The 24,973-nt window shown below is 44.8% G+C and overlaps 2 protein-coding genes across 4 annotated transcripts; one reads left to right on the top strand and one right to left on the bottom strand.

Moving 5' to 3' along the window:
* The first annotated feature begins 14,365 nt into the window (after positions 1-14,365).
* On the top strand, positions 14,366-20,981 carry LOC104594611 (uncharacterized). 3 transcript variants are annotated; one of them, XM_010254984.3, is made up of 7 exons: positions 14,366-14,523; positions 14,773-15,144; positions 18,646-18,820; positions 18,890-19,977; positions 20,055-20,123; positions 20,235-20,433; positions 20,561-20,981. In XM_010254984.3, the coding sequence occupies exons 2-7, from the start codon at positions 15,142-15,144 to the stop codon at positions 20,641-20,643; spliced, it is 1,617 nt and encodes a 538-aa protein (XP_010253286.2). In that variant the 5' UTR covers positions 14,366-14,523; positions 14,773-15,141; the 3' UTR covers positions 20,644-20,981. The 3 variants fall into 3 exon arrangements, with proteins under 3 accessions (XP_010253286.2, XP_010253285.2, XP_010253284.2); XM_010254983.3 differs by having other exon boundaries at positions 18,646-19,977; positions 20,058-20,123; XM_010254982.3 differs by having other exon boundaries at positions 18,646-19,977.
* Positions 20,982-22,160: 1,179 nt separating this feature from the next.
* Positions 22,161-24,690, bottom strand: LOC104594610 (WAT1-related protein At2g39510-like). Its single transcript, XM_010254980.3, has 7 exons — positions 24,316-24,690; positions 24,120-24,182; positions 23,905-24,021; positions 23,502-23,742; positions 23,225-23,386; positions 22,798-22,949; positions 22,161-22,651 (listed from the first exon to the last, which is right to left on the bottom strand). Exons 1-7 carry the CDS (start codon positions 24,528-24,530, stop codon positions 22,453-22,455), a joined length of 1,149 nt encoding a protein of 382 aa, XP_010253282.1. The 5' UTR covers positions 24,531-24,690; the 3' UTR covers positions 22,161-22,452.
* Between the last annotated feature and the right edge of the window lie 283 nt (positions 24,691-24,973).

Here is a 24,973-nt window from a genome sequence, read left to right as displayed (position 1 = left end):
ACATATATCCATGGGACGTGATTAGGGGAATATATAGCATATATATATATATATATATATATATATATATATATATATATTCTTTAATTTGTGAATTGTGGCATGTACTTCTTGAGTAATGATTAATGACGGGTGTCATCCCTTTATTTTTCTATGGGTCACCCCTTTAGTCACTCCTCTATTATTATCCTTCACAAAGTCTTCATTTGAAAAAAAGGAAGGTTGTTGCACCACTCTTTTATAAGGTTGTGTTTGGAAGCGGTGTAAATACAAAACTTCATTAAACACTCAAATGTATGATGGTAAAAACTAAAGCGGCCAAATGCATGTTTTATACTCTTGTGCGTTTGGCAAAACGGTGTAAAATCATTGGCGTATGAGTATATCTGGTAAGCGTCAATGGAGACATCGTCTCTACACTGAACAAGTCTCATCCTGTCCTCCTCTACTCACGCTCTTCCTGGGCCACCTCGGTGATATACAACTTACTGCTAGCTCCCTTGCCATAGCCTTCGCCAACATCACCGGTTACTCTGTCCTTTTCGGTCAATCACTGGGCATGGAACCTCTATGTGCGCAAGCATTTGGAGCTCAGTGTCCCAAGCTTCTGGCCCTTACCCTTCATCGCTCTGTAATTTTTCTACTCTTCTCCTCAATTCCCATATCTCCTCTCTGGCTCAGCATGTCCAAGTTGCTTCTTTGTTTACACCAGAATCCTAAAATCACAAATCTCACTCAGAGCTATCTTCTATTCTCTCTTCCGAACCTCCTCACCAGATCCTTCCTGCATCTAGTCTGCATTTATCTCCGGGCGCAAGGATTAACCCACCCACTCACCTTAGCGTCATTGGCCGGGGCGATCTTCCTTGTACCCACAGGCTTCCTCTTGGTGTATCACCTCCAAATAGGGGTAGCCGACGTCGCCATTGCTTCGGTGGCTTCGGACTTGTTTGCACTGCTGTTCCTGGTTGGGTACGTGTGGGCTACGAGGTTATACCTGCCCACGTGAACAACGCCGAGCTGAGAGTGCTTGACTGGATGAGAGCCTCTTCTCCAATTGGCGGGGCCGAGCTGCGCGTTCATATGTCTAGAGTGGTGGTTGCTGGAGCCGGTGATGAAGCTTCTACCTCTGTTCTCATGGAACTGTTTCTGTTGAGCCAGTGATGGTTTCCATGGAGCCGGTTCCCATGGAAAACGTAGGTGCGTTCAAATATGCCGCTGCAACTGGTTACATGTTTCCCAGCGGCGGTAACGGGAAGAAAAAAAAAAAAAGGAGGAAGAGAAGAGAAGAGAAGGAGAAGAGAGAGAGAGAGAGAGAGCGACGAGAGAGAAGAAGAAGAAGAAGAAGAAGAAGAAGAAGAGAGATGTAATAAATACATCGAAAATTTTGATGTATTTATTATATCAATTATCGATGTAATTCAACGGTAAAATATAATTTTACACCGATTACATAACGTACAGTAAGCCTTTGGCTTTCATCTCACAAAGGTTAAAGAACTATGACTTGCACATGGACTGGGCAAGCCTTGGCTAAAATTCAAAATCACCCTGTTGAAGGTGCCTGTATGCTAGCTGGTAATGTCTGGTGTAGCTAGGGAAATTGGATTGGATTTGGTCCAATCCTTTCCAGTCCAATGTGATTCCATTATAAATAGACCAGGTCCAAATCCAATCCAATGAATATTAGACCATTTCGGACTGGTCCAATTCGATGTCTGGACCGTCCAATCTATTCAAATTTGTTTTTAGTTTAATTAGATTAATTCTAATCTAAAACTGGTCCATTGATACCTATATTCTTATCTTATACCAATGGACCAGATATTGGCTCAATCCAACCCAATCCAATATAAGTAGGTTATGGATGGGCTAGGTCCAATCCAATCCAATAAATACTTTATACCACTAAGTTTGGACTAGTCCAATTCAATGTCTTGTTGGCCTGTCCAATCCATCCAAATTGATTTTTATTTGGATGGGATCCAACCCAAAACCAGTCCATTGACACCCCTAGTTATAGGTACTGGTGGATTCGAGCCGAGCCAAGCTGAATAGTACAAGGTTCGAGCTCGGCTCACCAATGTTGTACAAGGCTCGAGATTGAGCTCAGTTCAAGCTAGAACATTGAGCTCGAGCTCAAATCGAGTAAAAAACTCATAAGCTCGAGTTCAATTTCAAAAAAAAATATATAAAAAAAAATATTTTTATTTGATATTTAAAAAATTAAGAATTATAATATTTTTATTATATATATATATATATATATATATATTATTTTCTATAATATAGATCTTGAAAAGTTACCCAAAATCAAAAAGTAAAAAATCACCCATGTGAAACATCAAAATACAAAGTTATGACCTTTGAAAGTTTTGCATGCATCAACTTGTGCAACCCACTACCGGATTACCGGGTCAAACTGGTTGAGTTGAATGATTTTTGACTATCTAACAGGTCTTGACTGAACTAAACCCGAAATCATAGCCAAATGACAATTCAAACAATTTGATCAACTAAATCAACGACGGATTGAAAACATTAGAAATAAATATGTTGGGCGTATTGAGTGGGGAGTTAATATGAACTCCCTACCGTAAAAGGGGGGTTGAGGGGTTTAAGGGTTTGGAGGAGCTACCCCTGTTGGGTAGCCCAGTTGCCTCCCAAAATATAAAATTCAGCCTATGAATCCATTACAGCTGAGGTTTTATACAACGTAAATACAATTTTTGAAAAACATCTTGTACTGTACACACTGGTATATACACTCTTTCCAAATTGAGCCTCGAGGACAAAATTTTACTATTTCGGCTAGACACATTGTGGACCATGGCCCAAATATAGTCATTCTCAATTTGCCAGGAGATGACAAGTTCGTTTAGTGAAAGTTGAAAGTGACCCAACAACTATGACCAAACTGTCTAGGCCTGTTGCCAGTATTTGACGTTATCTACACACTTCAGTGGCTTTGTAGAGTGTTTTTTTTTTTTTTTTCTTATCCACATTTATGGCTGCAAATAAGTCGGATCACATGCGATCCGAATCGGATAGTTAAGAGGCGGATTCAGATATCCCTTCTGATTCTAATAAAATTGGATTGGATTGAAAAAGCTGATATGTTAATTTAATGGATCGAATTTGAATATTGATTGATTCAATTTACCGTGACCCGATCCAATCCGTTAATTATAAAATATTATATATTATATTATTTACATATTATATATACATATTCGATATATTATTTATATATTACTATATTTTATATTACATATATGATGGAGGGAGATTTGGCCCGACCTCTTGGCCACCCAACACGTGGAAGCAACCGAGGGTGACCTGGTAGGAGCGACAGCTCGGCACGGCAGTACGCTCAAGGCATGAGCTCAGAAAAGAGGAACCCGCAATCCAAGCTCCCCAAAAAGAGCCTAAACTCTCTCTTTGACCCTGAGCCTTACGAGGAACGCAAAGGGCAGTAACCCGAACTGGCCCACCCCAGGGCAGTTCGGGCCACACTTCTACCCGAACTCAAGACTTCGCCTCACACACCACTCCAGCACTTCGTCTCTAGGCCGTCGAACTGAACAACCGTACCAGGCACCAAAGGAGTCTGTATCCTGAGGCGGCGCGCCTGACTGACTTAGGATCTGACGCTTGACAGCCGCACTTCAATGACCACCTGCCACCGTCACCTCCAGTTACAGAGACGACTCCGACAAAGAGAGCAGTGGCGGTTGTCTGCCCCAGCAGATGTGATGATACCCGAGCTGGCAGAAGTGCAGAGGTGATGACACCTGAACTAGCAGAAGTGCAGAGGTAATGATACCTGACCTGACAGGAGCTTGGGAGTGAGTGTGCGAAGTGGTTATAAAAGGCCCTCTTCCCCCCAAGAATGAAGGTACGTCATAACTTTGCGCCATCTGGTTTTTTATCTTGCCTTTGAGAAAATACTAACTTGAGCTTCGGAGCACTCTCACCGGGTTCCTCCCCGGAGAGTACTCGCTTCCTTCCCCGTTTCAAGCACCTTTTGCTCCAGTCAGAGGCAAGATCGCTGGCAGCTAAGACCGGCCAGATTGCGCTCCATCAATTGGCGTCGTCTGTGGGAACGCTTCTAAAAGCCTCCCTCTAAAACTTTCATAGCACCTTTTTTCCAAGAAACCCCAGCACCCATGGCTTCTTCCAGCAATGCCGGACGTAGCACGGAGATGAACGCCACTGGGGAACAAGTACAAGTTCCCGTGGTGTGCATCGGACAGTTCACCATCCCCCTTTCGGTGGATGGGATCTCCAGCCTGAATGCGCCACGAACAGTGGTGCCCATGAATCTTCCTGCCATAAACGTCCCCCTTCCTCCCTCCGTTGGAACCACCTTTACTGAACCAACCATTGTTCCCCCGGCAACTATCCAGAACCAGCTTGATGACCTGGTGCATGGCATGCGGGCCATCCAAGCCCAAATGTAGCAGCTTCAACAACATCAAATCTACCAGCAGCAGATGCTGCACCATGTATCCCAATACCATTACCAGCAGTAGTTCCCTCAACTGCCTCAAAATCAGTCGCAACTCCCACCTCGACACCCCGCCGTTAGGCGAGCCAAGCCCTCCCCTCAAAGCGGGCGCCCCCATCAGGAGACTTCCCAAGCTCAGGCCTCCCAGGCTCGGAGCCCCTCTAGAAGCCATGCCTCATCCCCTAGCAGGAGAGAGAGAGCGGTTGCCCCCGCCTCGCCACGTGCCGGTGGACCAGGAACCCGATCCATCAAGTTAGTATCACCTCGGCGCTCTCAGGATGGGCCCCTGCACACCGAAAACCGATTCAGCGCCTCAGCCGCGGACTACCTCCAACAGTCCGGGCACATCGAGCTCGGGAACACCGAGGCAAGCAGTGCCAACGCCGGGCCTTCCAAGCAGCAGAGGCGCCGCCGACGAAGCCGCCACTCTGCAACCCGCGTCCTGTCCAAGCTCCGAGGTAAAGAAGCGAGCTCGGACAGGGTAAAGGCTGCCCCTATCCTCTCAGTCCCTTCCCCCCTGTCATCAGAACTCCTTGTAGTTCCTACGCCCGGAGACTTCAAACTCCCCCCACTCGACAAGTATGATGGGTCCTTTGACCCCAGCAACCATGTCGATGCCTTCCAGTCCCAGATGCACCTGGCTAAGGACAGCGAGTCCTGTATGTGCATAGCCTTCACTACCACCTTCAAAGGAGTGGCTCGCACCTGGTACAGGAACCTAGCCCCCAGGTCAATAAGGAGCTGGGCCCAGTTCGTGCAGGTTTTCACCGTGCACTTCGTCACTAGCAAGCGGTGCCCCCGAACCGAGGAGAGCCTCCTCGGCATGGTCCAAAAGGAAGGGGAGCCCATCCGCAGCTACATCAAGCGGTTTAACGACGCATGCCTACAGATCCCATGCCCGGACCCCGCAGTTCAGCTCGCGGCGACCAAGATGGGGGTGACACACAAGGAGTTCAAGTGGCACATAGTGGCCAACCAGCCCGCGACCATTGCTGAGTTCCTTAAGCTCGCAGACAATTTCATGCGAACGAAGGAGGAGATCAGCCAAAGGACTGGGGGTGGGTTTGAGAAAAGAAAGAGAGAAGAACTCCCCAATCAAGGAGACAACTGGAAGGATCCAGCTCGAGCGCCGAAATCGAGCCAGCCAATGCAAGCTCCCATGGCAAGTCGGACAGACTACACACCCTTGAACACGAAGCGGGCTGAGATCTTGATGACGATGAAAGACGCCCCGTACGTAAAATGGCCACCTCGCCTAAAAGGGAACCCAAACAAGAGGAACAAGAACTTGTACTGCAGTTTCCATAGAGACCACGGTCATAGTACCGAACATTGTAATAATCTCCACGACAAGATAGAGGAACTCATCCGTCGCGGGTACTTAAGAAATTTTGTACAACATAATAATAATAATAATAATAATAATAATAATAATAATAATAATAATAATAATAATAATAAGACAGGTCGGCAAGGGGAGCATGGTAAGGATGCTCCCGAGTCCAGCAGCTGGCCGGTCGAACAGTTGCAAAGACAGCCTCCGGAAGAGAGGCCAGTTCGGGGAACCATCCACGTGATAGTAGGAGGTTCGGTAGTAGAGGGTTGTACTTCGGCAGCGGCCCGGGCGTTAGTTCGCGAAGCTGCCCGAGAAGAGCAGAACCCTCCAAAGAGGCCAAAGGCAGAGGAACCGATTTTCTTCACGGAAGACGATGCATGAGGGGTTCACTACCCCCCGATTTTCTTCAGGCAGCTCGACGAACATTCTCTTCAAGTCGGCGTTTGACCAGCTTCAGTTATGGGGAAGCGAGTTGAAGCCTGCAAACACTCCTCTGGTGGGCTTCAGCAGAGAGGAAGTTAGGCCCCTCGGGAAAGTGACAGTACCTGTGGAAGTCGGCACATGGCCTTGTGCGGTCAGATTCAACCACGATTTCCTAGTGGTCGCAACCCCCTCCCCATACCACGCCATAATAGGGCGGCCAATCACTCATGTCCTACGGGCAGTGGTCTCCACCTACTACTTGGCAATGAAGTTTCCTACAAACTTCGGTGTGGGAGTAGCGCGGGGTGACCAGCTCGAGTCCCGCAAGTGCTATGTTGCCGCCCTGAAGGGAAAAACCAAGGTGGCCGACGACCTCGAACTAGAGCGGCCTACAGAGCAAGGCGAAGAACGAGTTGTGCCCATAGAAGAAACGGTTGCGATCCCAACTTCAGCTGCGGACCCAGATCGGTGCTTCCGTCCAGGAACCTTTACGGTTCGAACTGGTAAGTTTCTTACTTCAAAATTTAGATATTTTTGCCTGGTCCGCGGTCGATATGCCCGGTATTGACCCCATCCTTATAACTCACAAACTTAATACCGATCCTGAAGTTAGGCCCGTTAGATAGAAGAAATGCAACCTAGCCCCGGAGCAATGGAAAGCAGTCGACGAGAAGGTCGCGAAGCTTCTCGTAGCCGACTTCATGAGAGAAGTCCATTACTCGAGCTGGGTAGCCAACCTCGTTCTGGTAAAGAAGGCCAACGACAAGTGGCGCATGTGCATCGACTACACCGACCTGAACCGGGCCTGCCCAAAAGACTGCTTCCCACTGCCCAGAATCGACCTTTTGGTAGACGCGACCTCGGGGCACGAGTTGTTGAGCTTCTTAGATTCTTATTCGGGGTATAACCAAATCAGAATGAATTTGGCCGACGAGAAAAAGACCTCGTTCATCATAGAGTTCGGCCTATACTGTTACAAGGTTATGCCCTTCGGATTAAAAAATGTTGGGGCAACCTTTCAAAGGCTTGTGAATAAGCTGTTTCAACCCTTAATTGGCACAAAGATAGGGTGCTATGTAGACCACATGGTCGTCAAGACACAGTTCTCGCACGAATTAATACACGATTTGTGTTTTGTATTTCAAATCCTGAGACAATTCAACATGAGACTAAATCCGAACAAATGTATCTTCGGTGTCATTTCGGGCAAGTTCCTAGGGAACATCATTAACTGGCGCGGCATTGAGGCCAACATGGACAAGATTAAGGCAATCATAGACATGAGACCGCCCCGGAAATTGAAGGAGGTCCAAAGGTTAAATGGCCGCATAGCCACCCTGGGCCACTTTATGTCCAAGTCGGCAGACCGCTGCCTGCCTTTCTTTAAGGCAATTAAAGGCAAAGCGTTCGAATGGACCCGAGACTGCCAGCTCGCGTTCGATGAGCTAAAGAAAATACCTCGCTAGTGTGCCGGTCTTAACCAGGTCCGAGGAGGGCGATGTCTTAGAACTGTACCTCTTGACAAGCGACGAGGTGGTAAGTTCGGTACTAATAAAAGAAGTAGATCGGGTCCAACGACCCGTCTATTATGTTAGTAAAATTTTGCAGGGAGCGGAGACGAGATACCCGCAGATAGAAAAGTTCTTACGCACTGATAATTGCAGCTTGGAAACTCTGCCCATATTTCCAGGCTCACATTGTCATTGTCTTGACTAACAAACCTCTGAGGCAAGTCTTACTCAAGCCCGACGTTTCCGGTCGGCTGACGAAGTGGGCCATCAAGCTCAGCGAGTACAACCACCAGTATAAGCCACGAACTGCTATTAAAGCCCCAGCCTTAGCAGATTTCATCACCGAGTGCACGTTCAACTCCAAAGTCCCCAGGCCGATCGAGCTCGAGATCCCCAGTTCAGGTGCGTCCAGAGCTCCCAGGCCAATAAAGTCTGAACCCCGTGAGGTAGCAGCCAGGGTGTCACCTCTCCTAGTTAGGCCAAACGCGAACGGGGATGAGGAGCCCTGGATCCTTCATGTAGATGGCTCCCCGAACCAACAGGGCAGCGGGGCTGGAATAGTCCTGCGCGGCCCGGGTGACACGAAATTGGAATACGCACTACGCTTTGAGTTCGCGGCAACCAACAACGAGGCAGAGTACGAGGCATTGATAGCCGGGCTAGCCCTAGCGCAAGAGGTAAGAGCGAAACACATAGTTATTTGCAGCGATTCCCAGCTTGTGGTCAACCAGGTTATAGGAGAATACGAAGCACGCGAGCTAACTATGATCGCCTACTTGGCAAAGGTAAAGGAGGCTCTGCTCAACTTCCAGTCACACTTCATCAAGAAAATCCCGAGGTCAGAGAACACTGAGGCCGACGCCCTATCTCGATTAGCGAGCACCAGTCACAACGCCATGAGAACCGTGTACATAGAGGACTTACCTCGGCCTAGCATTCTCGGGGGGGTAGAGGAGGTCGCTCCCGTCCTTGAAGCAGAGCCAAGCTGGATCGACCCACTCGCGAGCTTCTTGCTACACGGAACCCTCCCTGCGGATCGCAATGCAGCCAGAAGGGTGCAACGCCAGGCAGCCAAATATGTCATAATAGAAGAACGGCTGTACCGACGATCCTACACGCTCCCCTACCTACGTTGCTTGCGACCTGCCGAAGCCGAGCTCGTACTCCGTGACACTCATGAAGGACTGTGCGGCGGACACTTGGGGGGCAGGGCCCTCGCCTAGAAGGCACTTTGACAAGGGTACTACTGGCCAACGATGAAGGCAGAAGCCATCGAGCTTGTCAGAAAATGCAACAAGTGTCAGAAGCATGCCAATATCCACCATCAGCCTGCCGCCGACCTCAAGTATTTCACTAGTCCATGGCCCTTTGCGCAATGGGACATCGACCTCCTGGGGCCATTCCCGTCAGCAACAGGTGGGAGGAAGTTCCTAGTGATGGCGATAGATTACTTCACAAAGTGGGTAGAAGCTGAACCTCTCGCAATAGTCACAACTCGAAATGTACAGAACTTCTTTTGGAAGAACATAGTATGTCGCTTCGGGTTACCTTGGGTACTGATCTCCGACAATGGCAAACAGTACGAGGACATCAAATTTCAGAAATGGTGCCAAGATATGGGGATTCGACAGAACTTCACATCGGTCACGCACCCGCAGGCAAAACGGTCAAGCAGAAGTTATGAACAGAGCTATCCTCCGCGGGATGAAAGCACGAATGGACCGAGCTAAAGGGTTGTGGGCGGACGAGCTACCAAGTGTTCTATGGGCTCACCGAACTACGAAAAAAATCGCCACGGGAGAGACCCCCTTTAACCTCACCTACGGCACTGAAACGGTAATCCCGGTGGAGATCGAAGTACCTACACTGCGACTAGAAGCATACGGTGATCAGACAAACGGAGACGAGCTACGTACCAACCTCAATCTACTCAACGAGATAAGAGATCTCGCATACATCCGGACCGCAGAATACTAGCAAAGAGTAGCTCGGTACTACAATGTCAGGGTAAAAAAGCGGAACTTCCGTGTCGGCGACCTGGTTCTCCGTAAGATCATGGCACCCGAGCCCGGCATGGGCAAACTTGGACCGAATTGGGAAGGGCCCTACCGAGTAAAGAGAGCGCTCGGGGGAGCATACGAGCTCGAAACCTTAGAGGGCAAACAAGTACCCCGAGCGTGGAACGTCATTAACTTGAGACGATACTACCTATAAATCACCGAGCAAGGTGGACTAAGTCGTTACCAAGGACCTCGGCGTGGGCAAGCAAAGGCAAAATGCTAGCACCAAGATGACGAGGCAAAGCGCTAACAGCGAGCTGATAGGGTCCTCGGTATCTCATTTCAGCGTTGACGAGGCAAAGCGCTAACAACGAGCTGAGTATGGTTCTCGACAAAACAATATAGTCAGTTCGGCAAAGAAGGAGAAAACGACAACACTTAACCAAAAGAACATTTCATTACAAATTACTTTGTTCACATTCCAAAAAAAAAAAAAACACAACAAAAGTGAGCTCACAGGCCCGGAGGTACATCTTCCTCACCCTCGGAAGGCACTTCAACGATACCCGAGGGTCCTGCCTCGTCCTCAGAATCCGGTTCACCGTCAGCCGTGTTGGCCATCTCCTGAGTAATGCACAAAGTGGTTATGGCGCTGATGTCGAGCTTGGGGTACGTGTTCCTAATCATCCATCGGCTCAGTCTAAAACCCCTTCTGTACGAGCCCACCATCAGGTCGTCAAAGCGCAACGAGGCGATATAGTCATCGACGGCCTTCTTCTTGGCATCCTCGATAACCTGAGAAAAGATCTTAGTCCTCTCCCTAATATCCTTTTGAAGGTATTCGACCTGATGCTACAAGTTCAGCCTCAGGTCCGCCATGTGCTTCACCACCACTCCCATGGCCTCGGTGTCTCTCTGAGACCTCACCAGCCTGGCCTGTGCAGCGCGAGAAGCCGCTTCAGTAGCGCGGGAAGCCTCTTCGGTAGCTCGTGCCCGCCTCGAGCTCCTTTCCGCTTGGGCCGCTAAAGCATGGATGGAGGAGTTCACCTGCCAAAAAGAAAAATAACGACAATGTTAAAAGAGTAATAGCGAGAAAGGTAATGACAAGGAGCCCGACAAGAAGTCGCTGACTTACCACCATGGCATAAGAGGCAGCACACCTGGCTACGTGGTTCAAAGGAAGCTCGGCCCATGCCGCGACCTCCTCAGGATAAACGGCCTCCCTACTTTTTTGAAGAGCATGGTTCGGCGACAGCACGCTCCTGAACTCGCCTTGGCCTCCCGAGCTTGAAGGCCCAACCCGGGTATAAGCAGCCTCGGCGTAAGGGGCCCTTGCCGCTTCTTGTACTGGAGGGGCCATCTCAGGCTCTCTAGGTGGATCCATTGGCGGAGAGCTCGGTACCTCGGGCTCCGCATCTCGAGGCAGTTCGGCACGAGTCCGTTTGGCAACTCGCTTCCTCCTCTTCATAGCATGAAACAGGTTTCCACCACGAGTCTTTTCTGCGTCCATCACACCTGCAAAAAGAGCTCGACATCAGGAAAACGAAAGAATAGAAAGCAAAACAAAGGCAAGCCTTTGAGCAAAGAACCTACCCGAACTCAGGCCGGCCTGGATGAGCTTGTCCTCCGTCAGATAATGGTGGCATTTTAGCCTGAGCCGGGCCCAGTCTCGGAGGCCCTTCGCCGTCTCCCTATCTAGCGTAACACCGGGGTTAGGGGCAGCCAACCCCCACCCGGTTTGGAACGGCCACCCCGTTGCACTTCGTACCCCGAAGTAGTCCTGTTTCCACGCCGGGACCTTGTTGGGAAGATCGTGTAAAATCTTGAACCCCGGGCGAGGAGACAAGTAGTGCGCCCACCTATGCCCGGGAGGGGACCCGCTTGCTTCTTAAGCATGAGAATAGAAGAGAAGATCTCTAGGTCTAAAGGCAAAATGTGTTCGCAAAAGAGGGAGATAGTCCCAACCAAATTGCGGATAGAATTCGGGTGGAGCTGACCGACGGTGATGCCGAAGTGGTTCATAACCTCGACGATAAAAGGGTGGAAAGGTAGGCGCAGCCCGACGACGAGCTGCTCCGGGAATATCATGATCTCATCAGGACCGTGTTCCCAAGGGAAGTCACCCGAGGGTATAAAGTAAGTATACTCCCCGGGCATGTTGAACTGGGTGATAAGGGAGTAAAGCCCTTCAGGCATCATGGTTGAGGACCCGAACTTGTCTAACGTCCGACCTCAACGGGAGGAGGACACCAAACTACCCGAGGCGACTCGGCCTACAGGTTCGAACTCTTCCTCAAGCTCTCCCCGAGCTCTACCTCGGGCTCACTAAGGCTGTCGGGGGATGCAACTCGGTTCGTGGAACCTGCATCTGACCCCCTCAAGAAGATATCTAAGCTGTCCGAGCTAGACATCGGGAGGAAAGGAAAACCAGGAAGAAAGTACTGACTCACCCGAAAAAAGCTAACGAACTACGGAAGGTTGACGCGAGCTAAAACTTGGACGTGAGCTCAAGAAGCGAACGCAGGAGAATGGCGATGGAAAGCGACTGGGGGTCCCCCACTATTTATACCCACAGTGACCGAAAACCACCGGCTCTGATCGAGGCAAATCCAACAGCTCACGATCAAGCTGACTACACACCTCCTAAGACCGAGATGTGACTGGCCGCACATCTTTGGAAATTGAAGCGGCGCCGACGCACATCTCCCAGCATTAAAGGCAGCAGTGGCACGTTTTTTGAATTTGAAATAACGTCCGTCGTCACGTCTCCCAGCATTTAAAGACGGATTGACGCGTTTTCTGACTTTTTGGCGCTCGAGGAATCCGAAAATCTCCTGACGTACGTACACTTCACGCTATCAGTCAACCGGTTTGAAGTATGGGTCAAATCCACCCGTCACCTCGCGAACTCCCCGCGCTAAGGGTCTTGCCCTAGCACGAGGAGTGGGGGGCAATTGATGGAGGGAGATTTGGCCCGACCTCTTGGCCACCCAACACATGGAAGCAACCGAGAGTGACTTGGCAGAAGCGATAGCTTGGCACGACAGTACGCTCAAGGCACGAGCTCCGAGAAGAGGAACCCGTGGTCCGAGCTCCCCAAAAAGAGCCCGAACTCTCCCTTTGACCCCGAGCCTTACGAGGAATGCAAAGGGCAGCAACCCGAACTGGCCCACCCCAGGGCAGTTTAGGCCACACTTCTACCCGAATTCAAGACTTCACCTCGCACACCACTCCGGCACTTCGTCTCCAGGCCGTCGAACTGAAAAACCGTACCTGACACCAAAGGAGTCCGTATCTTGAGGCGGCGCGCCTGACTGACTTAGGATCTGATGCTTGACAGTCGCACTTCAACGGCCACCTGCCACCGCCACCTCCAGTTACAGAGACGGCTCCAACAAAGAGAGCAGTGACGGTTGTCTGCCCCAGCAAAGGTGATGACACCCGAACTGGCAGAAGTGCAGAGGTGATGACACCCGAACTGGAAGAAGTGCAGAGGTAATGATACCTGACCTGACAGGAGTTTGGGAGTGAGTGCGCGAAGTGGTTATAAAAGGCCCTCTTCCCCCCAAGAATGAAGGTACGTGATAACTTTGTACCATCTGGTTTTTTATCTTGCCTTTGAGAAAATATTAACTTGAGCTTCGGAGCACTCTCACCGGATTCCTCCCCGGAGAGTATTCGCTTCCTTTCCCGTTTCAGGCACCTTTTGCTCCAGTCAGAGGCAAGATCATTAGCAGCTAGGATCCACCGGATTGCGCTCCATCAATATATAAATATAATTCTAGTTGAATTCGAATTCAAATCATGTTTTTAAAAATCCGATGGATCCTTATTGAATTTGGATCAGTCGGATTTTCTTAACGGATCGAATAGGATATGCCCTTACCGAATCCAATCCGATCCACATTAACATTAGACTCCAGATTCTGAATCTGATGAGACTGACCGCTCATCAAGGGCCGCATCAGCCCAATAGGTGGGCCCAACGAGTGGGGGACTCATGCTCGATAGAACTGACGTCACGTGGACCCAGTATTTACAAGCAGAACCGTAGACCATCATATGATTGGGAAGCTAATGAAGCTTCTGATCATTTGTCCAAGAAGATAGAGTTACTACTTACTAGTTGGTACGTGAGTAATACGAAAATACTCACGGACATTTTTGTCAATGACATCTGAAAACGACAATAAACCGAGGATTTCTTTGGTCTTGGTGAATAAAAACTAAAAAAAAGGTCCTGATGTTTTCTGATTCTCCCATGTGTCGCTAGTCGCTACTCCCTACTCGCTACTCGAATTTCAGTAACGCACATAAATAATAGACCTTATCAAATATTCCCATCCAACAGTTCCTAATCCCTGTCGTAACTAAGTCATAACCTCAATTTCCCAGTTTCCAAATAGAGCAGATTGGTCTGAAGTCTTGCCTTCCTGCACCATCCGCTGCATGATAATTGGGCTATGACGCTGTGCACCATTCAGTACGTTTACGACTAATGGATGGTCCGGATGAATCAATGTCTTGCATACGTGTACGGTCTGGATTAGAAACTCTTAATTGTAGTCGTGGAGAGTGCCATCTTATATCTTTTCCTCCCAAATAAAACCCACATTCCAATTTCGCATCCAAGGATACTTACTTGCTCCGGTTCAAATTCGCCGGTGAAGAGCGGAGGGAAAAGTTCTTCAATCTCTAACCGGAGACTATCTATTTATTCAAATTACCCGCCCTGTATCGAAGGTACAGTTGGTCGACAAACTCTCTTTCTTCTATATCACCGTTTCTCCACGTTTAGGGTTAGGGCATCACTACTCTTGCCACTTTATTCCAAAAAAATAAAAATAAAATAAATCAATCCTTAAAAATTCCTCTGCCGTCTGACATCTATGATTCGATAAACCCTTCAAAACTTACTGCCATGAAGTAAAACGAGTTGGTTCGAGTTGAAAATGGAATGGTGAATTTACATGCATGGATTAGCTTTTGCAGGTGACGGGTAGATAGTAAGGAAGATCGGGCACTAGTTCGATCAATTCTCTAAGCTCAACAGTGATCTCGACGAGAATAAGCTCCGATCCTGATGTCCAAGTGACTTCTAGTAGAGGCTGTAGCGGTTATCAGGCCGCACTTACACTATCGAAGCGCAACCCATACTACAACAAAACTTCACAGCTTAAACGAATTCATTTTTCGAGTTTCCATCGGTCGTCCTGGAGTGCGACTGTGTTGACCCGAGGGCTTGTGTTTACTTATCTGCTTATCCTTGTCGTAGACTGGCGAAGGAAAGCTCCAGGTTCATAACTTGATTTGATCGTGCCGTTTGGAGTTCCAATCACGCTTTGAAGCAAAATAGTGAAAATGGTATAACACAATTAAAGCTTTCTTTCTTGAAAATGTTGTGTTGTAGTTATGGTGTCTGTATGAAATTCTAGATCAAGGGAGTTTTTTGTACTCAATATTAAGGTTCAGATGGTTCTTTTGATGTTATCATGTCCATGTGGAATGCACCATGCATGTGGCCCAAAAATTTTCTACTCACAACTGTAGAGCTTAATATGAATTCTAAATCCGATGGACATTTTGTTTCCTTCTCAAGTGTCTTATTATATATTTTATTTAGTAACTCTCCTTTGCTATTACAAGATCATGGAGTACAAAATGCAGATACAATCCATGGGGTTTAGAAAATGTGTCATGAAGGGGCAATCGCTTCAGCAGTTCCTAGATCTTCTAGACTTCTTATGGTATTATCTCTTGAAGTTGTCAGCATTTTTGGAGTTTGGGTTTAGCTTGCAAATATACAAGCATATATTTGGACAATTTCTTCTTGTTGAATACCATATTGTTAGTTCCATTGGAGGTGACTGAAGCTACTATTGATTTCCCAGAGACTTTGGTGGGGATAGTTCTTACCATATTGCCCTGATGGATTCTTTGAGCAGCTGATGAGGAATGTGATGTTTGACATCATGCATGATTAGCAATACTCAGTTGGATTGGATTATTGGCTTTGCCTGTTTTTAATTCCAAAAGTAGTCTTTAACTCAGTGCCCTAATCTGTGGATTTGGTTGGCATTCTTTCATTGAGAACGTTCATTCATGAATTTAAGGGGAAATAACTACCAAGTACATTCCACAGGGGATGACTTCCAATATTTGGGATAAGGGGACTGGATTTTTTTTCTTTTTCTTTTTAATTTTGTCGTCCATTGTTTGTCCATAAATTTTTATGGTGGTGGTGATGATTTTTGGTTATGTATCTTTCTCATTATAAATTCTTTTTGCTTTCTAATTAAGATACTTTATTATGTATCCACTAATCCTTATCTTTCATGGCAATAACTTTCTCCTTTCTCTTCAATTGTTTAATGATTAATTGTCCCATATATATCTAAAAAGGTAAGTTGCCATAGTTGTCAATTACCTCATCTAGGCATGAAGTGAATGCCATGACTTGTATGAAAAAAGGCGCCTGTCCAGGTGACTACAGAGTAGAGGCTTGAGTTTCTTTGGATTGCATGATGTGGACAACATGTTGGTATAGAAGCAAAATGGAGTTAAATGTTAGGATTATGTATGGACCTCTTCCATTTGCTGAGCTCCTTTATTGGAAACATTGCTGTTGTCAATACCTCTTAATGACTTTTATAGTTACTAGATTCTTCAACCCATTGAAAAGAAGGAATTAATCAGAATAGCCTTCACAAGGGAGCTTTTTTCTTTGGAAATTTGTCTTGGTATTGAGGAATTTTGCGCAACGTGGAAATTCATTGTTATCTAGGGTTATGAGATTCACTTAAGAGCTTGCATTTTGCATAAGCAAGAAATTTGATCATGTTATGGGAGTGTGGCTTTCTATACCTCAAATATGTCCTTATCAATGACTGCTATGAGGCATCATACATAACAAGGAAATTAGTTAAGGCCATTGAGACTGCATTAGGCGCCTGCACTCTTTTATGAAATGAGGGGATTTTGGCCACATTTTGGAAGATATGGTTTTACATGCATAACAATGTGAACTATTTACAACAAATAAGTTTTCAAAGAAAGATGGATGCACCAGGAAAGGAAATAAGGAGCATTACTTTTTTCCATCTTTTTGTTCTGTATTTTTTTTTCCCTTTTCCATGTTTTCATTTCTTTTTGGACAAGAAAGCAGAAGGATTTTTGCCATATTGTAGAAGGCTGTATGAGTGAACCTAAATAGTGATTGTATCATTATATTTATTTTTGCTGTGTGGTCAGCATTCATGATGTTTTTGTCTCCATATCTTGAGCCACATAGTTAAGTGTTGGCGTTTTCTATCTCACCCTGGTCAATAACATCTTTCTGATAGTTGTTGCTGACTCAAAAATTAAAATAAAATAAAATAATGGTCTAGGAGAAGCTAGGATAAAGCTCTCTATTAAGTTGTTTGAGTGTGATCCTACAAATAACCTATAGATTGGGTATTAGTCCTGCCACTGGGTTCTGAAGAGTCTTTAGCTATTGTGTAAAAGGAATCGGTGATGTGCAATAGTTCCCAAGCCAGAAGTAGATTAGTTTTGAAGAGTCAAGCAAGAAGAGGATTCACTACCAGAGCCACCATACATAGAGATATGAATGCCAAGAGATGGGTACAGAGTGTTAGAATGAGTTCGACTGTATTAAAAGTGGGATGCCTCCTGATCTTATTCTATACTGATAGAATTATAGTGGGACATAATGAATTCTATACTGAGCCACCATCTTTTGGAAGTATGAAAAGATAAATGGTAAGATGTTTCATGGTGCTTGACCAGAATGATTAAATGTTCAAGTCTATGCATCTCATACAAGTAATCTTCGCATTTTGAAGTGTCACAGTATTTACATTGATCTATATGAAATACAAACTGTTAGTCTCTGTCCTAGAGATAGTGTTTCTGAACAATGCCTTATGCATCATAAATATCCATAGCTACATACTCCTACACTTCATCAAGCTTTTGCAGGGCTGGATGGATCTTGAAGAATTGATTGCTTTGAAGGGTAACTTCGTTATCTGCTCTTTGAGCACTATAATTCTCAATGATACTTATTGTTGCATAATGGAACAAATGCAAAGGGTTTACCTTGCAGCCTCCAGGTGTTGCCAGTACCCTCCTCAATGAGGGTTTTAGTGTTTTAGAGTTTCTAGTTTGAACTACATAGTGGAGTGGTTTCTAAAAGCAGAGTCAATGCCAATCCTATGTGTTTCCTTGTTGGTTTGGAAAGAGATAATATGAAAGCGTAGACTTCCTGGTTTTGGATGCCAGGATGGCCCATCCCGCACACTCTCAAATGAGTATATGGATTGTTAATTTTATTTCAAATTTGGACGCAGATGCAGGAACCAAATTCTGATGCCAAGGAGTATGATCCTTTAAGATGAATAAACAAGAACTTGTGAACATGTATAGATAAGTACAAACTATTAAGTTAGTTCATCATATTTACTTGAATTTTATTGTTATAACCCTGTAGGAAAAGGTCTAAAGATTAGCTTTGCTACTTAATAATATTTTATAGGAAAAATGGCATTGATTGTGTACATTAGCTGTTCATTTATGACCAATGAGCAAGGAGAAAAAGAAAAATGTCACATAGAAGTATCCTTTAAGAGTCCATTGGATTGTTGAAATCTAACAAATGTATGATATTGTCACTTCATCCATTTAGGAGAGTCCATGCGACACTTCATCCATTTGGATGAACAGGATTGTCGGTGGAGTGATTAAGGATGGATTTTGATACTAGACCACATAATTGACTTATCAGTATTCTTTTAAACTAGCTATGTTCCGTAATCAAGTGACTTGTCTTTTGTGGGTCCTTTATTAATTAATTGTTTATACCAGTCTTTCCAGAGCAAGGGCTTTTGGATGGCAAAAGGTCCTGGGTGTTTAAATGATGGTGAGATGACTTACGATAATTCTTCCAGAATTGAACCAAAGCGTGCTCACCCTTGGTTTGTAGATCCTACGGAACCGGAACTGTTTCCCAACAAGAAGCAAGCAATAGATGCTTCAAACAGTAAGTCAATTTCGGGAATTTCAAACATAAATGTTTCTCCATGGGATAACACTTTAAGTTTCCAATCAGTGCCGAGCCAGTTTGGTGACCGGTTATTTGGATCTGAGCCAGCAAGGGCTATCAACTTTGGTGCTAGGAACATACTTTCTGTCAATACAGGGCACCTCAATATGGGAAGAAAGGTTTTTGAGGACCAATTTGGACATGATCCTTCTGTTGGCTTGTCTATTTCTCATACAATGGAAGATCCTGCATCGTGCCTCAGCTATGGTGGTATCAGAAAGGTCAAAATTAATCAGGTCAAGGACTCTGACAATGGCATATCTGTGTCAATGGGACATGCATACAATAGGGGAGACAACAATATCATGTCAATAGGTGATGCCTATGATAAGAGGGATGACCATACCATTTCAATGGGTCATGCATATGACAAGAGGGATGGCGATGCTATATCAATTGGTCACACCTATGATAAGAGGGATGACAATCCCATATCAATGGGTCACACCTATGATAAGAGGGATGAGAATACAATATCAATTGGTCATACCTACAATAAAGGGGATGAGAATACCATATCAATGAGTCATGCATATAATAAAGGTGATGATAATACCATATCTATGGGCCACGCCTACAATAAGGAGGATCAGAATACTATGTCAATGACTCATGCCTACAAGGGGGATGAAAATACTATGACAATGGGTCACATCTACAACAAAGCAGATGACGGTACAATAACAATGGGTCACATCTTCAACAAGGGGGATAACAATATAATCTCAATGGGTCATCCTTATAATAAGGGTGATTCCACTACTATATCTTTCACTGGCTTTCATGAAGAAACTGACACAAACCCCTCAGGCAGGCTTATAAGCAGCTATGACTTGCTAATGAGTCAATCTTCCATTCAAACATCAGAGACAGAGACCGTCAATGAAAAAGAATTAGTTGATACAAGTGTAGATGTATTTGTAAATAATGCTCAAAATACATCTGGGGTAACTGAAACTGTTACTAAGAACAAGATGGAGATAAAAATGTCAAAGAAGGTTGCTCCAAATAACTTCCCTTCAAATGTCAAAAGCTTGCTTTCAACGGGTATGCTTGATGGAGTCCATGTGAAGTATATTTCCTGGTCACGGGAGGTAAAATGTGACTCTTGTGTACTTTTAACTTAATGTTAGTTTGTGTTTAATAACTTGTTTGTTTAACTTCCTGTCAGAAGGAGCTTCGTGGAGTTATAAAAGGTTCGGGATATTTGTGCAGCTGTCAATCATGTAATTTCTCTAAGGTAAAAGCCAGTAATTGTAGCTTCCATTTCAAAGGATTACAACAGCAGTTTTTACCATTCCTCTTGAACAAATTTATCAGCCAATTATTTACAGATTTAATGATCATTCAGGTGCTGAATGCATATGAATTTGAGCGCCATGCTGGTTGCAAAACGAAACACCCAAATAATCACATATTTTTTGATAATGGGAAGACTATTTATGGGATAGTCCAAGAGCTAAGGAGTACGCCACAGAACTTGTTGTTTGATGCAATTCAAACTGTGACGGGTTCCCCAATCAATCAGAAGTCTTTCCGTATCTGGAAAGGTGATGGAAACTCCTATTTGATTACATTGTTGGTTTAAAAGAAATTTTATATGGTCACTTATTTTAAGAAAGATGGCTTTCTTCATTGTTCTCACTTAGTCACATGCTCATTTGCCTTTATTTTCAGCATCATTTGAAGCAGCAACGCGTGAGCTTCAACGAATCTTTGGAAAGGATGAAGCACAGCAATCTCAAAGTGAAGTCTTTTAGGTGTGCGTTATGCAAAAAGTATAAGGTAGGATAATCCTTAAATTTTGTGAATAGAAGGAAACATTTGTTCCGGCAGTATTATCGAATCAGTGTGGAAATTGAAATGGTTTGGGATATTGTGATGTTTCTCACACTTTTAATGCATATAGAGTTTTGCTGAGACATGGATTGTCCTCGTGCTTCAGTTTCAACTATCAATGTAATTAAAAAGAGCGTTTGTGCTGCACTTGTAGCTACAGAGGGAGATGTCTGGTCTCTCTTCCAAGGCACTGAATGTGTATGTTTTGCATAGTTTATAGTGGTCATATAGAATGAGTTATTGGCTTCTCTTCCGTGGATGCTCTGGTTTTAGTTTCTCCTGGAATTTACCCCTTACTTTCTCTTTCAGAATGAAGTAGTTGAAAGTTGGGTACGTAGGAGTTGAAAATACAAGAGACCTGAATGGTTGAATGGATGTAACGACGCTGTTTTACTGTTTATGCTTCTTGCTCCCTTAAATTACTCAAAAGAATATACAAAGAAACGTTTTGTTAGCGGTTCCAACCATTTTGCATGCTTGCATTGCAAGTATTCCAAGTTTCCAACCAACCAACCAATCTCAGCCTCCAGCCTCCAGGCTTCATTGAGAATTTGATCCCTTCAAGCATGAATACGTGATCATGCTGGTTCTAGTCTCTACTTCTACCCACGGCCCTAAGTGTGCAAGGGCTTTCGGCATTAATAGCGTCAGCACCTGCCACAGCAGCTCCGCATCACCCAGTACCAGTAGGCAAAACTCAAAAGCTTATTTATTTGGCGAATCACTGAACATATGTGGAAGCACCGAGACTCAGTAATTCATTTGGACAGCCAATACTAAGTTGCAAGAGATTCACACTGCATTGAAGTTCAGAGGTCGGAGTCCAGATCTTAACCATGATGAATTCATACTATTTGCCCTGAGATCAGTTCGATTCCCCTATGGGTCTAGGGTTGTTTTAAAACACAAATATAGACGGCAGTGCGGGAATTGCTAGGTTCGAGGCAGTTGGACTTGGCTGGTAGCTTTCCAAAACTATCCCTTCATCTGAGATGAATCCAGAGGAAGCAGAAGCTTGAGAATGTTGCCCTTGAAGGAGATGCAGCTAATGTTGGTAAGTACCTATTGGATAAAGTGGAATCCTCTCCCTGGCAATTAACAAGTCTAATGGCGGATTGCAGGTCTCTCCTATTGTTCTCATCATACCAACTCAACCACATCTCAAGAAAAATAAATCAGGTGGCTCATTTATTGGCGAAACTGCGTTGAGTATCTCCACCACCTCTTTTCGGAGGAATGCTGTTCCTTTTCTTAGAGGAAATTGTGTCATTTGAAGCTTGTAATGGTTTTGACCGTTTTTCAAATTTTTTTAAAATATTTTATTTTTGTGTCAGAACAAACCGGACTATTCGACCCGGTAAGGGACCCTGACCGGTTCGGTCATCGGGTCAGTTTTAAAATCCATGAGCACAACTTACAAAAGTGAAGTCTTTAATTAGCCATGCTTAACACCAACTTTATTAGTTAGAACTGTACTGGTACGGTTACAACTTACAAGATCCGCTACATTAATAGCAAAAAAGGAGGCCAAGCTTTTGCATTCTCTTGCAGAGAATTTTGGGAAAACAAATAACGAAGACGATACTCTATACGGATAACATGAAACTTGGTGAGTAGAAGAAAGAGAAAAAACAAACCCTTTCTCCAACTCTTCAGAGAAGAGATGCCTCGATTAAATTGGTGCAAATCATATCAATGCCGCAGCAAATCAAATCAACAAACCCCTTCTCCTACACTTGCGCAGCTGCAGCATCGATTCCCACAAACTCATCATCATCGGGGTTGCCTTTCCCAGTGTCGATGGAACTTGCTTTTAGTTCAACTGGTGCAATCTGTTGGTTGGTAGACGGGGAGGAGGGGATGTGATCCTTGCTCTTACCCCACACAACAAGGTAAAGGCCAACCACTATGACGGTTGCTCCAATTACACTGTAACCATGCACATGCATCATAAAAATTAATGTTTTAATTTAGGCAAGCTAGCTATGAATTAAATCATGAATTTTATTTATTTAATTTCCTCCTTGATTATGGAGAGTAGAGGGATAATTAATAAGATATGTATATATATATACCTTCCTAGATACATCTCTTCTGCTAAGATGAAGGAACCCAATATGGCAACGATAATCATGCAAAGGGGACTGAAAGCGGTGACAAACACCGGACCTCTTTCCTTCATTATCACTCCTTGAACGTAATAGGCAACTCCAGAACACATTATTCCCTGCATCCAATCCAGATTCTTGCATGAGCATATAAATTAAAGAAAGCTGAAATGTCAATAATATGGTTATACTTTTTTTTTTCTATGACACACATAAAGTCATGGGTTCAATACAATTAACTACATATTAAGTCAAATTAACCCATAAACAACAAAGGAAATCGAATCATTAATATTCATTGTTGAGATTGAACTGCTGAAATCTTGATCACTAATCAAAATCAAGCTGAACAGGTAACAGTTTTGTGATGGGTTCCTTTGAATTCATCACTTACACCATAGACAGCAGCGAGGAATTTGGCATCCCAATGAATGGCCCAGGAAGAAGTGTTTCCCCATTGCATGGCAAGCGCCACAGCAGCACCCTCTATTGTTCCCATGAAGCACAGCAACGCAGTGAGAGAGAGTCCGGCTGGGTATGCCTTGAGTGTGATTGCCTGTAACAAACATATTTGCATGGCGTACTTAACAAAAGAAAAATACAGAGGAACAATGAATTATTATCAAGTGATCAATGATGATGTGAAAGATCGCACTTTAATTAATTAATACCTGTAAAATTATGAAACAAGACCAGCAGAAGCAACCGGTTGCGATCATAAGAGCACCCTTAATCGGATCTTGTTGGACTGGATGACCTGTTTGGCTTGTATTATTAACTGTTCCTTTTGTCCAAGGCAGGTCCATCGTTGGGCCTTTGATTAGTGTCATGAGCATGGCTCCCCCAACCGTTACTAGAGTTCCCACCACCTTTGCTTGGCTACGCACGTTCTTAATGTTCACCTTCTCAAGCCTGTGAAATAATCCAAAGAAGCAGCAGCTGGGTTTAATCTCATCGGTTGAAATGTGCATGTCATGAAACGATTGATTAATGGAGAGAATAAATATTTAATCTAGTAGCGTTGGGTGGAAATTAATTAAGGATGCTGGCAACTAATGAAGCAAAGAGAGATACCTCAGAACGAAAGCCAACAGGAAGGTTAACGCAGGAAGAATATTGCACATGGCAGCTGTGAATGTTGCTGTAGTGTAACTCATTCCCGCGTAATACAGGTTTTGGTCGATCACCGGCCTGTAGAGACGACAAAATAAAAAAGTTTGTGGTTAGATAGATAATACTAGCAGCTCTATATATCTTTCATCAATGACGATCGAGCTTCAGATAGTTACTCCAATAAGCCTAGCAATGCTATCTTGGCGAAGACTGAGTATGTCATCTTGGGCCTCACTTTCCTGTTAAAATTTGTAAACCGAGAAACCCATTAGTTAAGTGGACATTTATTATATATACTTATATAGCTAGAAATGCACAGCACAGAGAGAGAGAGAGAGAGAGAGAGAGAGAGAGAGAGAGAAAGCAACGGACCTCTCCAAGGTGATAGCAAAAGGAGCAATGACACAAGTAGCAACAGCATTACGATAGACAACAAATGTGTAGTGGCTGAGCCCCTGGTCCAAAGCAATCTTAGCAATGATAGCCATACCTGCAAGGCCGAGCTGCAGGAAGATCACCGCCAAGAAAGGCTTTGCCTTGTTGAATAGGCGACAGAAAAGTGACTGGCTTGACACTTGGTCTTTCATCTTGACCAACCCCAACACCTAGACGGTAGACACACTACTGTAGGAATAGGCTCTGTAGCTAGTTTGTATGGGAAATGTATATATGTGACAAACACAAAAACACCAGAAATTCTGTCTTAGATAGCTTGGTAGCTAGCGAAAGCTTCTGTGCAAGTCAAACAGAAGCATGGCTCCTGTTTATATACGAGTCTGTTCATGCACCAAAAACCATTTCCAACACAGCATCTTTCTTCATATATCCAAATCTAGGGACTCCACTAGCTAGTTTTGTCTAACCTCTCTTTTAATTAATTTGTCATTCATAAACACCTTAAAACAAGTGGCCTTATGCATCTGAAGTCCACTACGAACGAAGAATCATGCAAGCGCCAGAGGAATTGTAGTCCAAAACAATGTCTTCTCTGCATTATTAATTGATACTTTTTTTTTTTTTTTCTGAAATG

This window comes from Nelumbo nucifera, chromosome 2 (assembly GCF_055504915.1).
Source record: "Nelumbo nucifera cultivar China Antique chromosome 2, China Antique-T2T, whole genome shotgun sequence".
Taxonomy (NCBI): Eukaryota; Viridiplantae; Streptophyta; class Magnoliopsida; order Proteales; family Nelumbonaceae; genus Nelumbo; species Nelumbo nucifera.
The sequence above is the reverse complement of the archived record's forward strand: the minus strand, read 5'-3'. Positions and strand labels throughout refer to the sequence as shown.

Bases quoted from the DNA above. Each gene is read 5' to 3' on its own strand.
- LOC104594611 (XM_010254982.3), top strand. The intron at 19,978-20,054 runs GTAAAATGTGAC...ACTTCCTGTCAG, and splicing joins ATATTTCCTGGTCACGGGAG to AAGGAGCTTCGTGGAGTTAT. The intron at 20,434-20,560 runs GTGATGGAAACT...CTTTATTTTCAG, and splicing joins GTCTTTCCGTATCTGGAAAG to CATCATTTGAAGCAGCAACG.
- LOC104594610 (XM_010254980.3), bottom strand. From the start codon at position 24,530: ATGAAAGACCAAGTGTCAAGCCAGTCACTTTTCTGTCGCCTATTCAAC. The intron at 23,387-23,501 runs GTATTAATTAAT...TGTTTGTTACAG, and splicing joins CTTGTTTCATAATTTTACAG to GCAATCACACTCAAGGCATA. The intron at 22,652-22,797 runs GTATATATATAT...GCATGGTTACAG, and splicing joins GAAGAGATGTATCTAGGAAG to TGTAATTGGAGCAACCGTCA.